General features: G+C 37.1%; 1 protein-coding gene across 7 annotated transcripts in view; it reads right to left on the reverse strand.

The window, feature by feature from the left end:
* Window positions 1-4,474: 4,474 nt before the first annotated feature.
* The window catches only part of RNF38 (ring finger protein 38), an 86,365-nt gene continuing 78,115 nt past the window's right edge, over window positions 4,475-12,724 (reverse strand). For all 7 annotated transcript variants that reach the window (XM_088130472.1, XM_088130473.1, XM_088130474.1 and 4 more), the window contains 5 exons: window positions 12,316-12,422; window positions 10,160-10,244; window positions 9,395-9,516; window positions 6,982-7,081; window positions 4,475-4,776 (listed from right to left, as the gene is read on the reverse strand). In XM_088130472.1, the coding sequence (XP_087986598.1) occupies window positions 4,714-4,776; window positions 6,982-7,081; window positions 9,395-9,516; window positions 10,160-10,244; window positions 12,316-12,422 (477 nt within the window). In that variant the 3' untranslated portion in view covers window positions 4,475-4,713. The remainder of the gene's footprint in view (window positions 4,777-6,981; window positions 7,082-9,394; window positions 9,517-10,159; window positions 10,245-12,315; window positions 12,423-12,724) is intronic.

A 12,724-nucleotide genomic window follows, 5' to 3' on the forward strand; every position in this document is an offset into this window, starting at 1 on the left:
AGTAGGAATGAAAAAAGCAGGAAGTAGGAAGGCAAGCTGAGAGTCAAATTGTCAGTATCATGCATGCCTTTGTAAACAAAGGCAGGATCACTAGTCAGGCACCATCCATAATGCTGGGGTACAGCCCCAGTTTCAAACAGCCGGGAGAAGGAACAGTAGATATTTCACTGTCATTAGATTCAACTCCATCACTTGCTGTACATCTATAACTGATCCATCTGAGGGACAAAATGTCAGGACTATGCCAAAAAAAGATTATTCAAATCTCCAAACTTTTCTATTATTAGAATAAAGTTTCATAAACTCAGATACTGGTCCATTGGACCAGAATATGCAAATGTATAGGGATTGGCAAATACTTTGATACTTTGGCATGTTACAGATGGATGGATAAAAGGAGCATTTGGGACTGCATATAAATCATCTGGAAATGGAATATCCCACATCTGTCTGACTACTTTTGCAATGGAATGTCCCATATCTGTCTGTCTCTCTACCTTTTACCCTGAAGAGGGTAGTTAGTAATAAGAAGCTATATAAGTAAGCTGATCGTTGACGTGCACGACTGGGTCACACCACATTAAAAAAGATATTATAAACAGAAACAATATATAACAGAGCAATCGACATGAATACCCAAACCAATATTCTTTAAAGAGACTGGGCTCAGTTTCTGAAATTTTAAATGATGTATCAATGCTAAATTAGAATCAAATTGTCATTTGGGTTTTTAACAATGTTTTGGCTATGTGATTAAACAAGTAATTCAGTGGATATAATTCAACCTCTATTTGTATTTTTAGATTAAAGGGCAGATTTCCAGGCCAATTAATAGATTTAGAGAGCTAATTTTAGTGTGAAAAGAAAAAACACAAAGTTGTCTAAGTGTACATCATACATTTATTACTGAACAACCCTCTCAACTCCAAAATTGGGCACAGGGATTAAAAATAAAAATTCATTGCACTACTTAGTAAAGCATTACTAGTAACTCTCATAAAAAATGTACAAATTTTGTTAAAAATTTATCAAGCCTTCAAATGATTTGGTTACAGATATTTATAATACATTTAAAACTACATGTTAAATGATACAATGGAGTATGATTTTAAAGAAAACACTTGACAAATATAATTCTAACAAAATCCATAAGCTTTCATAATCATTAGCAAATTTGCAACACAAAAATACCAAAATGAGGTAACTGAAGGTACCAAAGGGGGTAACGGTGAGAGAACCACCGTTCTCTTATGTCTACAAGTAACAGAGTTTGTACAGGCAATCCTGGGTTAAGAATGAGTTCCGTTCCTAAATCTGTCTTTAATTTGAATTTGTACTTATGAACTCACACTTAGGAACAGGCTGCCTATTACCAAAAATGGTGGACAGCGTTCTCCTTCCTCAAGCTGACAAACAGCTGAACCCGCGTGTTGTTTTCATGAACCACTGGAAACAGGCTGTATATTAAAAACGCGACTCCAGCAGTTCATGAAAACATTGCGCGGCTTCAGCAGTTCGTCAGCTTGAGGAAGGAGAAAACCATCTGCCATTTTTAGTAGTAGGCAGCCCATTCATAAATATGAGTTGTCCATAAGTCAGATGTTCTTAACCCAGGGACTGCCTGTATTGAGTTTTTAGAAAGCAAAGTAAGAGTTGGTAAATCCCAAATAGTACAAGAAGTGGAAATGTTAACAGCTGCGACAAATATCACATTCTGGAGACTGTACAAAGAAGTCTATACAAAAGAAATTACTTTCCACAAAATAATCTGCAAAAGAAAACCAAGAGGTGAGACCTTAAGAGATATCCTTAAGGCCTTTATACCATTTTTTTTTAAAAGCCAGGAGGTCAAATTAAGTTGACAATTCATGCAAATAAAACCCCAGCAGTGCCAACATGATAAAGCCAACTTTTTTTTTTTCCATCAGGGAGAGGTAGGGATAATGGGGAAGAGGCTACCCAATATTATAATTAGGTGCTGTCAGGCATCGAGGGCTGTGGAATTAGATGTGTAGATGTGCATAACGCATGGCAGTTTACTGCGAAGTATGATTCCCCCTCTCTTCTGCCAGCCACAATGGGTTCGGAATTCCACTGCAGCCAGCATGAGCTGGTTCAGAACACATGCACATGTGTCTCACACAAACTTAACCACAGGAAGCAAATCTGCACACATTTGCAAGAGTCCCAAGCGAACAAGTCATTCAAAAAGATCTGCCACAAGAGTGCAACAATTAACTTGAGTATGCTACCAAAGTAGTCCCTCCTGCAGCCCTCTCTCTCCATCAACAGTGTCCTTCAACCGAAACTGGGAATCAAGGGACAGATGCTGCACTACAATATTGGATCCAGATGCAGGGCTGAGGAGCCATTTCTTAGAATTAAGATACTATGTGCCTCGTCACTCTGTTCCAGAAAACATCTTACTTTTACCAAAGCAGGGTTGACACTGAGTGGATACTCAGTGGACAATGAGCAGGGTAGTATTATGGTAATTCTGCATGGTAATTTTTTCTTTTTTCTTTTTTTTGAAAATCCAGCAATATAAAAAAGATCCAGAGTACTGTAAAACATGTGTGGCTTCCCTCCCACTTCCCAACCCATGATTTTGTTTGCTTAAAAAAATAAAATTTACCATGTGCAATAATTTAAACTTTTCAACACACTGAGACAATTTCTTAGAGCACATTGAGAGAAAAATCGTAACATGTGTAAAATCTGTCACACAGATTACAGTTCCTGACACTATGGACAGACTAAGGCGTCTAGTTACTAAACAGAGGCAAACAGTATCTGAAACAAAGAAGGTTGGTGGGAATTGTGCTTTTTAATTTGTAGAACCACACACTGCGATTAGTCATCAGAGCTTTGAGAAAGGAGGATGATTCACAACCAACACTGTTCTGGAGGAATAAACAGATTCAATATATAGCAGCATATAAAGCATCAGAAAAGACACACAAGATCTGGAAAGCTGACTAGCAGCAATAGCTGCAGCAATCAAAAGTTATGGCGCTTATAAGAGAAAAATGAATAATCCAGAATTAAATGTTCCTCTCTTGGAGAACTATGTAGCCATGGGTAGACAACTGTTGGTTTGTTGTAAAAAAGTTAAGCACTAAGTCCAAAATGTTAAGTGATGCCAATTTTACCACTACATTATTCAGAAGGCAGTTGAAAGGAGGTCAACTCCAGATTCACAGCATTTATTTTTTCTTGATTTCGTATACCCGCCCATTCTTGACCATGAATATTCTTCATACTATCCATACAATACTGAGGATGCCTTAACATCCACACAAAAGCTCGCTACCCAGTGCAGCAAGCCAGAAACTGCATTTGTGACACTTTTGCCAGGCAGTAAAAGGTGAACATGGTACCATGGCTAAGATGGAGAACCACAATGTTCTATCTCTAAGAAAGTGCTAAGGGTTTACTTTGTTCACAAAACTGAAGGCTTTGAAAAAGGAAAAAAAAACACAACTCTTTCAAAGGTTACTTTAATTGTATACAGTTGCTTGTATATGGCAAGGAATGTGAGTTAGTGCCAGTGTCTCTGTATACTTAAGCAAATATATTGCCAACAATACAAGAAGCATTTGCACAAGATTTGAAGATCCTCTCTGTTTCTGTATTTATAGACAAAAAAATAATAATAAAAAACTCAAAACGAAGTTATCTTCACTCTCCGAAATTAAAAAAAATATATATTCCAAAGTTCAATCAAAAAGAACCAATTTTGACTGGAAGAATTTAAAAAAAGAGAGGACAATCAACTTTCAGTCATCGGTTGAGAATTTTTAATATTGCTACCTGACTGTGCAATGCTGCAACTCCTCATATAGTTAGCAGTGAGCTGCAAGTTTTTAAAAATGTAGAAATTCCAGCAGCCTAAAATTAAGGCTAATTAATTGTTGTAACTGAGAATCAATATGCTCTATAATGACAGATATAGGACCCCCGATTAATGGGAAGCATAATAGTTATCTGAATAAAAGCAAAAAAGGACCTTTTATACTATTAAATACATGGGGGATGAAATATCAAATGTCTATCATTGCTGCACCCTTTGCATTCAGTGTGCAACCGCAAACGCAAGGAAAGAAACCAGTGTACAGTACTAGGACTGTTTAAATAACACACAAGATTATACATTGCAGCATAATTAATACTACACACATACATCCTCAGTACATGCTGGTATATAAGTCCTCTCACACACTATCGCCAAACTCTTGCTCGCCTGCATACGTACAGACACCCTGCGATCAACGCACCCACCCGCACCATTTATTCCCACTCACAGTATTTGAAGGCTCTATATAAGGTAGATTGCTATATTGTTTGGAGCTACCACTTTTTATATAAAAGCACATGCTAGAAGATCACGTTCCACTGTAATCTCGCAGCAACACTCGGAATGATCACACAAAAACCAGGGAATGTTAGTGCACACACGAAATTAAGCTAAAAGAAAAAAAAAAAATCTTTGGAGTTCCAATCACACAGTTAGTATAACAATCCCATAATTGTGAAGACTAATTATAAGCTTTATAGTTGATTAAATCACACAGTGCAAAGAAAGGTCCGTTGACCCTTTTGTGTAAAGGGAAGGCTGGAAGCCACACGGGTTAAGTTCAATGGAGAGTTCATATATATATATACACACATGTGACTAGGAACACCCAAAGTAGAATTGTGCTCTTAGACTGGTCATTCTGAATCACGATGCACTTCTGAAGCATCAGCTCTGCAGATAGGGCAGGTACGATTTGCCTGAAATACAAAAAAGACGTTTTACTGAAGGAAGGCTACACTGACTACAAAATACAAAACATACTTTGGGGGGGGGGGGGGGGGACTAAGAAAGGTTCATTATAATCAATGACATATATCGTCAATGGAAGTAGAAATTCATCGGGAAGATGAACTTAATGCTCAAAAAGATTTCTGAGGGTGGGTGGGAATGGGTATAATCACTGATTTTTCATCTCTCTTACATTTATTTTATGCCTTATGCTGGTGTCTGTGTAAGAATTCAGCCTAAAAAATATAAAGCATCATTTTCAGCAAATGTGCTAGCGAGATTCAGTGGCTGATTGCCCATACTTGCCCTGTATGGTAACAGAGCTCTGGGATGATGAAAGACCCACATCAAAACTCAAGGGCAATCTTAATCCTGTGGAAGGACTCCTAGTCATACCTAAAACTGTGAGTCAACACATACTTCTGCTCTAAATGTTTTTAATTGAAACTTCCTAAAGATCAATTGCAAATTTAACTTTCTATAGTGTCAGAAAAGGGAGAGCAAAGTTCTTACAATCACTGAGGTTTCCAGAGATATTGTGCCATGCGTGTATGTGTAAGTCACAACAGATACATGAATATGCAAGAGGGAAGCCCTGATAGTTACAGTTACAGGACTGAAAACCTCAGCTTGTGGAATTTATTTTGTATACCTCCCTAAAATCACAAGATAAAACAAAATGCATCAGAAAACAAAGAAAGCAAAAAGTATTTATTCGAAAATACAAAGCCTTAGTAAAAATTGAAGAATAATATGCATGACACAAATGCAAATCCTTGAAGTGACCAAGTTGCTATAATATTCCCTCTGTTTCAAAATATATAAACAAATCATATAACATGACACAAAAAGCCTTCAAAATTTGATGTAGGTTACACCATGTACTGAAGTATAGTAAGAAATCAGAACAAACTGAAACCTAGTAGTATTTCCAATAAAATCCTGAGCAGAGTTAATTTAGTAATGAAAATTTAAGATAACAGTATAGCTTTATAAATTACACTAGTATAAGTCTGTTTTACTTCATCAGAAAGTATTTTCTGCCCTTCTACACTTACCCCAACTTGGTAATTTTAAACAACACTCTTCCTTAGATCTTATTTCAGATTTTTTCCCTCCAACAATTTCTCTTTTTTAAACCAAATAATATATATTTGTACTGTCACAATCTTAGATCAATTATTACTTCAAGGATGTAATCTTGTGGCATGCATTTTACTCTTCAAGTTTTAATCCTTGTAGTTTTGAATGAAGAGTTCTGGGTTTTCCCTCTCCATTTTTACTTTTAAAGCAAGAACACTTATTTAAGTTTGTTTAAAATAGTCCAAAGTATTTACAGTGCTATACAACTTATTATTTACAGCTAAACAAAAATTCTACCAGGAAGCTGTGAATTTCTTAGGTTAACATCCTTCTAACATATGAAACATGGCAGTTGCAATTCTATCAGACCCTACATGATATACAAATAATATAAAAACCGGTAAGTTCTGTGTGCAGTAGGCTGCAGATATTCACATTGTTTTCTCTTTTAAGAAAAGTAAGATAAAAATGTTGAATGAATGTATAACTGAATGTAGCAATGTCCATCAGTGATAATGCTACCAACTTAGATACTAGTTTAAGTCTTTGCCCTTGCACAATTTCAATGGGATGAATGGTGATACCTAATTCTATTTAAGAATTCCCCCAAATTCAATTTTTTTCATACACATACCTTTTTATAGGCCACTGATATAACTTAATATCCTTGTCTATGCAAAACATGAGTACATTTTTGTATTCAGATTCTTCAGAATTTACCACTACAGTGGTACAATACAGTGGAATTCAAGACAGTCTCTGAAATTTCTAATTTCCTCTTTAAATTAAATTTTGCAGAATACTGTTGTTCTTACCTCTATTTCTGGTGATGCCAACTAAACTTTAAAACATATGTTTAAAAATATTTAATGCCATTTTTTAAAACACTGTTTTAGGGAAGTTTAGAACATTTCAAGACTTCCTACTCATCAACAAGACGACCCATCTTAAAGACAGAAATTTTACTCCTACAGTTTGATATCTACTGCTCCAAGCATCAAGTATGCTTCTGGATATGCCAGACTTTTGCAAAGTTACTGCATGCAATTTGGACATCATTACAACAACTTTCTTTCTAAAAATAATATTACCTTAAGCCATTTGTCGACACACTTGGCATGGAACTCATGGTTACATGGTAAAACTCTAAGCAGTTGCCTTGACTCAAAGTCACACATGCATACTACACACCTAGAAAAGAAAAATTGCAGGATACTTTACTCAATAAAAGCAACAATTATGTTTAACAAGCTTTTACTTCAAAAGCTAAAGCTGTTTTCTATGCAGTTTAAAAATATGAACAGCCATGCATTTCAGTGAGATATACTGATGTATCAGTGTCAGATTTGGTTTTATTTTTAAATAGACTCATTGGCTAAAAAATGCAATTCAATACCAATTATTCTTTGCTCATAATCTAATAACACTATTAGAATTGGTCATTTATACGGGTGTGCATGAAATGGAGAAAATGTTCTGTTTCCAACTTAGAACAAACCATTGCATTCTGGAATTGGGGTCAGCCTCCAAAGAACCCACACCTGGAACCCTTTGGCTGTTTCAAGGTTCGGATGAAACAAAATTCAAACAGGCAAGAAACTCTCACCATTTCCATCAGCAACTCCAAGAGCGACACTTCCAAATGGCCTGCCTACCCCTGATCTTCCCAGCACCCTTCCTCCCTCTCCCCATCACTGGTGATACTCCAGTACAGCATATCCCCCTGACATGCCAGCCCTCCATCTTCTCGGCACCTTCCTTCCCACCTCAGTTGTCAATATCCTTGGCTTTTTCCCTCCTCCCTTCCTCTAAGAACCATTTGTACCTGGATCAAAACAGTCCCTTTATGTGCTGTGCCTGGAACAAAACAATCAATGTATTGCAGTGTGGGCACAGACCACCCAAAACCAGCAGTTCTGTGTATGGAACAGTATGTGCAAGGAACGTTTTTCACATTCCTAGTTCTTTATATACAGCTTGGAGTGAGTATAAAGCATTTCACACACAAGTAGATGAAAACAGAACTGAGGATAAGCCCAACGGGTTGCCCCTATCTATCTAGTATAGCTTTTCAGTACTTGAAATGATTGGCATAGAAAGGTAACATGTCTAGAAATTTTGAATTTGTTGACAAAAAAGCAGTTGTGTCCCATCACTTTTTTTTTTAATCAGAGTTCGGGGGGAATATCAAAAGATATGTAATATTAATTTTATATAACTCTTCACTAATCTAAGATCACTTGGTTATTTCAAGAAAACAGAGTGCAATATAAAAAAGTTGTTTATTCATATAATTATGTTTGGTGTATTATGTTTACTAATTGAATTTGTTTTCAAATGTTCCTCTGAGGGCAGAAATGCATTTTGCTTTTGCATTTGAAAGTAATACTATACTTCTTTCACTCATTTTAGGGTAATGAAGGATAGCAAAATATGAATACCTTGTCTTACTATACTCATTATTCTAAAATGAAATATTTCACTGGAGTAATGCTTTCCAAAATGTTGCTACTTTTTTCACTTTGGGAGAGAAACAAAACAAAACAGTCTGTAGTCTTCACATCAAGCTGAATTACAGTTCAGCTTGACTATGAATCCCAGAAGTCCTAGCTAAGCTGAATAGCAATTCTAGAAATTGTAGTCCTGTTAAGCAGACTAGAAATGTCTGGTCTAAGTTCATGCAAAATTTGAATTGTTGATCTCCCAGTTCAAACCTTGTGTTTTTTGTAGCAATACCATTTTTATTTTTCTTATTTAGAATTCTCGTATGACAATGATGAATAACAAAAAATAGTTTTTTTCCTTAAATCCTCTTCTCCCGCTTAACTTCTAACACCCATTATAGAGGCTCAGTGAGGATTATATGTTTATTTTTTCAAAAATGCAGATTTATTTATCCTTACAATACATTTTTGAAGAACAAAAATATAGCAGAGTTTTTTTTTTAAAAAAAGGCCAGATTTCATATGGACAGAGGTAAAAATTAAAAAAAAGGTTACTTTGTTTTTATGCTTTTTATGGCATACATTTTCCTCTTGAAAAGCTGTACTCCATGCTACACTGCAAACTGATTTGATAATTTCCATATTTCAAAAGCAGATACTAATGTGAGATTAGAGGAAGGGAGGCTTGATTGATTTGCTGAAGTTACAGAAGTGCTGGTTCTCATCTTACAGCAATGGCATTTCCTCCACCTAATTTTCTGCTGTGCCAGTACAATTCCAGTATATTAGATGAGGGCAAGAGAGAAACTGTGTTCCTTCAGAAACACCTAAAATATTGTGAGTAAACAGCCACAATTAAAATGTCAGTGCCTTATGCTTAAGATTTCAGTTCAATGGTTAGGAAGTATCTTCAATACTGAAAACGCTTCAAAACCCCAGGCTAACATATATACAAGCTGGGAAGTAATTTTAAGCCTACAGGTGCTTCTGTGCAAGACTCCAGACTAGCAAGATAACATGCCTTCATACTAAAGCTTCAACAAAGGTATGAAAAACTTACAAAGTCTGTTCTGACTGATGGTTATTTGGGTTGAATCTGTAAGATGGAAGTTGTTCAATATCTGCTTTTGTCAATCCCCTTGGTTTGGCCTCACCCAGTCTTTCTGCCAAGTTCAGCAGTGCCTGTGAGAGAAACAACTACTTTAAACATAGTTCAACTGGGTCTTTTCATATCACCACTAATTTGTAATGAGGAACAAACCAGAATTATGCCATCTATAGGATATGCAAAACCAGAATTATCTGAAGGATATATGTACACATACATATGAGATACACTTTTCTTATCTAGTAGTTAACATATGAAATGCTAATGAATAGAAAAATATCTTAGAAATCCATCTGCGTAAATATATTCCAACACATTAAGTAGTTTTGTGGAATTAATGTATTTTTCTGTTCCAGATAAAGATGTTTGCAAATTTATGGTTTTCATCCAAGGATGTGTTTTTTTCCCCTCTTCTAAAAACAGTGGCATGAAAGGGGGAGGTACTTCAAAGGTACTATGCATAAGGAGAATTGCTAGAACGCTCCATGAGACTCTTCCACACAATTTTAGATTCTCCCTCCCTCACAGCACCCTACAACCACTCCAATTTCTGGTCAGTGTTAAGGAGAGCTGGCAGTTAAGAAGGTGAAATTTAAAACTGTGTAAACTGCCTTCCAGCAGCAAATACAGGTCATCTAACACCTTGAGAAAAAAAATCCAAAAAAATAATTGAGTCCTCATGACTATACTTCACATGCTTATTTATCAGTAACCAACCTCATAGTTTTCCACTTCACCATCTTCTACATCCAGCTCAAAACTGAAGGCTGGCCCAACGGCAGGTGGCACAGGAAGCATTGATCTGTGAAAGAGGGATGGCTTATTATTCCAAACATAAAGTACCTTGTTATGCATATTCTTCAACTGGTTCCCAGAAATTACTGTTAAAATTTCAGTAAAACGGACACAAAAAACACAAGATGCAAATGCATGAAAGTAAAGGATTAAAAGCTTGGGATAAAAGCTTATTCCACTGGGAAGTTTCTTACCCACTACAGCTATTTCCACACTCAGGAGTCGTGGGCAGGGGTTCAATTAATACAAACCAGGGAGTAGAAGAAAAGCATCCTTCAAAGCTAAAAGCTGCTCTAAAACATATAATATCACCACATATTCAAGTGGCAGATTATGTATTTCACATAAAGGCTTCATATACCAAATTAGCTTGGTTTACTCGCCAGCCATTCTTTGTATTCACCAATCTCCTCTCTTCCTCTGGCATGCCCAGAATACTTGGAAGAGTAGCAGCATTTTTTCTTATTTTTGATTGAGTCTGGTGGAGATAGGAAGACTCCTGCTCTTTCTTACTTTCCCCAAGCTACTACATGAGCAAGAGCCTGGAGACAGTATGATGCTACTGACAAATGGATTTGTGACTATCTAAAAACAAGTAATACGATGTCTTGTAGGTTAAGTAAATAAAGTATTAAATCAAGCTACAGTGGGACTACAAAAAAGAAAACTAAGAATTGGTCTTTCAACAGGAAAAGGAAGCATTTATCTTTTCCTAGGGAGGAATCCATAAGGCAATCATACTGGGGACTGGGATTAAAATAGCAAAAATAGGGACCGTACTGAAATCTGGAAAAATAATACAAAGGAGGAAACAAACACAGTATATTTGTATACAAAAGAATAAAAATAAGAGCAGCTAAAAAGGATTGTAATATATTTATTGATAGGTGCTACACATTCTCCAGAAAGTTCTGTAGCACCAATATGGCACTCTTAGACACATTTCGCTTTACATCTAACCTTACTTCTCCAACTTCCACTATTCAACAAAAGCAGCTCATCCAATTGCTATAATTTCTTACTGATAACTACCAATTTGCACTTTAAAAAACTCTCCTAATATCTTTTTTATGAGATTAGTAGAGCTACCATTTTCCAAAAACTCAAAATTCTGTATCTTAATTAGAAGCTTCATATACAACCCTAGGACAGAGTGGGGAACCTTGTGCCTTCAATAAATTTAAGTTTTCATGACAATATTTGATGCCTTCCCTAGGCTGTTTGCATTCAAACAGCATGTGTTTTGGGGGGATGAATCAAACACAGGTAGTCCACGACTTATGACTGCATCACTTAGCAATGGCAATCCCTGCAGTCCCGGTTGCTGTCGTTAACCAAATCTCACAGTCATTTAGGCAAAGCAACTTTGTGCTGGCTTCCCACAAAAAAGTCATTGGGGAAACCGGCAGGAATTTGCAAGTCCCAGGCGGCTCATAAGCAGATCAGCAGGCAGGTAAGTGGCTACTGCTGGGTGGGGGAAAGAGGTGAGGAGGTGTGTGGAAGGTGCAGAGAGGGCATGTGGGAGTGTGAGGGAGGCACAGGGAATGTCAGGTAGGGTGCACGGCAATGCGCAGGTGACATGGCAAGGGTCAGGGAGGAGTGTGGGAGGGTGCGCAGGAGGTGCAGGGAGGGAACATGAGGGAGGTGCAGCGAGGAAGGTGTGGTGATACTTGGGAAAGGTGCACAAGTGGCCGGCATGGCGTGAGCACAGAAGGGCTGGGGAAGAGTGCGCGGGTGGGGGAAACTTACCCCAATGACTTGCAACCTTCCCTGCTAGCTTCCCCACTGACTTTCTGAGGAAGATGGCAGGGAAGGTCACAAATGGCAATCATGCGATCGTAGGGTGCTGCAAGTGTGAGTAAGTTGCCAAGTGCCCAGATCACAATCACATTACTGTGGGGATGCTGGGATGGCCAGAATTCTGAGGCCAGTCATAAAGATCATTCACTCAGCATCTTCATAACTTTGAATGGTCATTGAACGAATGGTTATAAGTCAAGGACTACCTGTACCTGACTTTTCAGCAAAATGGCATAACCCACCTACAATTCACAGGAAACAACAGGTGTCAAACTTACAGCACATATGGCAATAGGCTGGGATGGTAAGGGGGAGGTGGAATTGGTTGTTGAGATCGGTATCGACTGCGGCCTGTGAGTCTTCGAGGCATGAAAGGTGGATAAGGCTAAAAGAAACAAAGAAAAGTATTTTAAAAGTACAGTAAGTTATAAAATGAGATCAGTCATATATTATACTAAAAAAAGGTTTTAGATGTCAAAGATTTTTTTTTTTATCACAGTGTTATTTTCCTGTAACTCCACAATTTGGCTCCTTGCTTTATAAAAAATAAATTATTTCATTTAACTGGATAATGTGTACTAAGTCAATGGGACACAAGGTTAGTTTATGTCCCATTTGCAATAACTGCACAACTAAGGATGCCCTACAGGAAGGAGATTATCATGCAGTCAGAAATGATGATGGCTC

This window comes from Python bivittatus, unplaced genomic scaffold (genome assembly GCF_059951505.1).
Source record: "Python bivittatus isolate LINGU-HERP-01145 unplaced genomic scaffold, Pbiv_v1 ctg000850_np1212, whole genome shotgun sequence".
Taxonomy (NCBI): Eukaryota; Metazoa; Chordata; class Lepidosauria; order Squamata; family Pythonidae; genus Python; species Python bivittatus.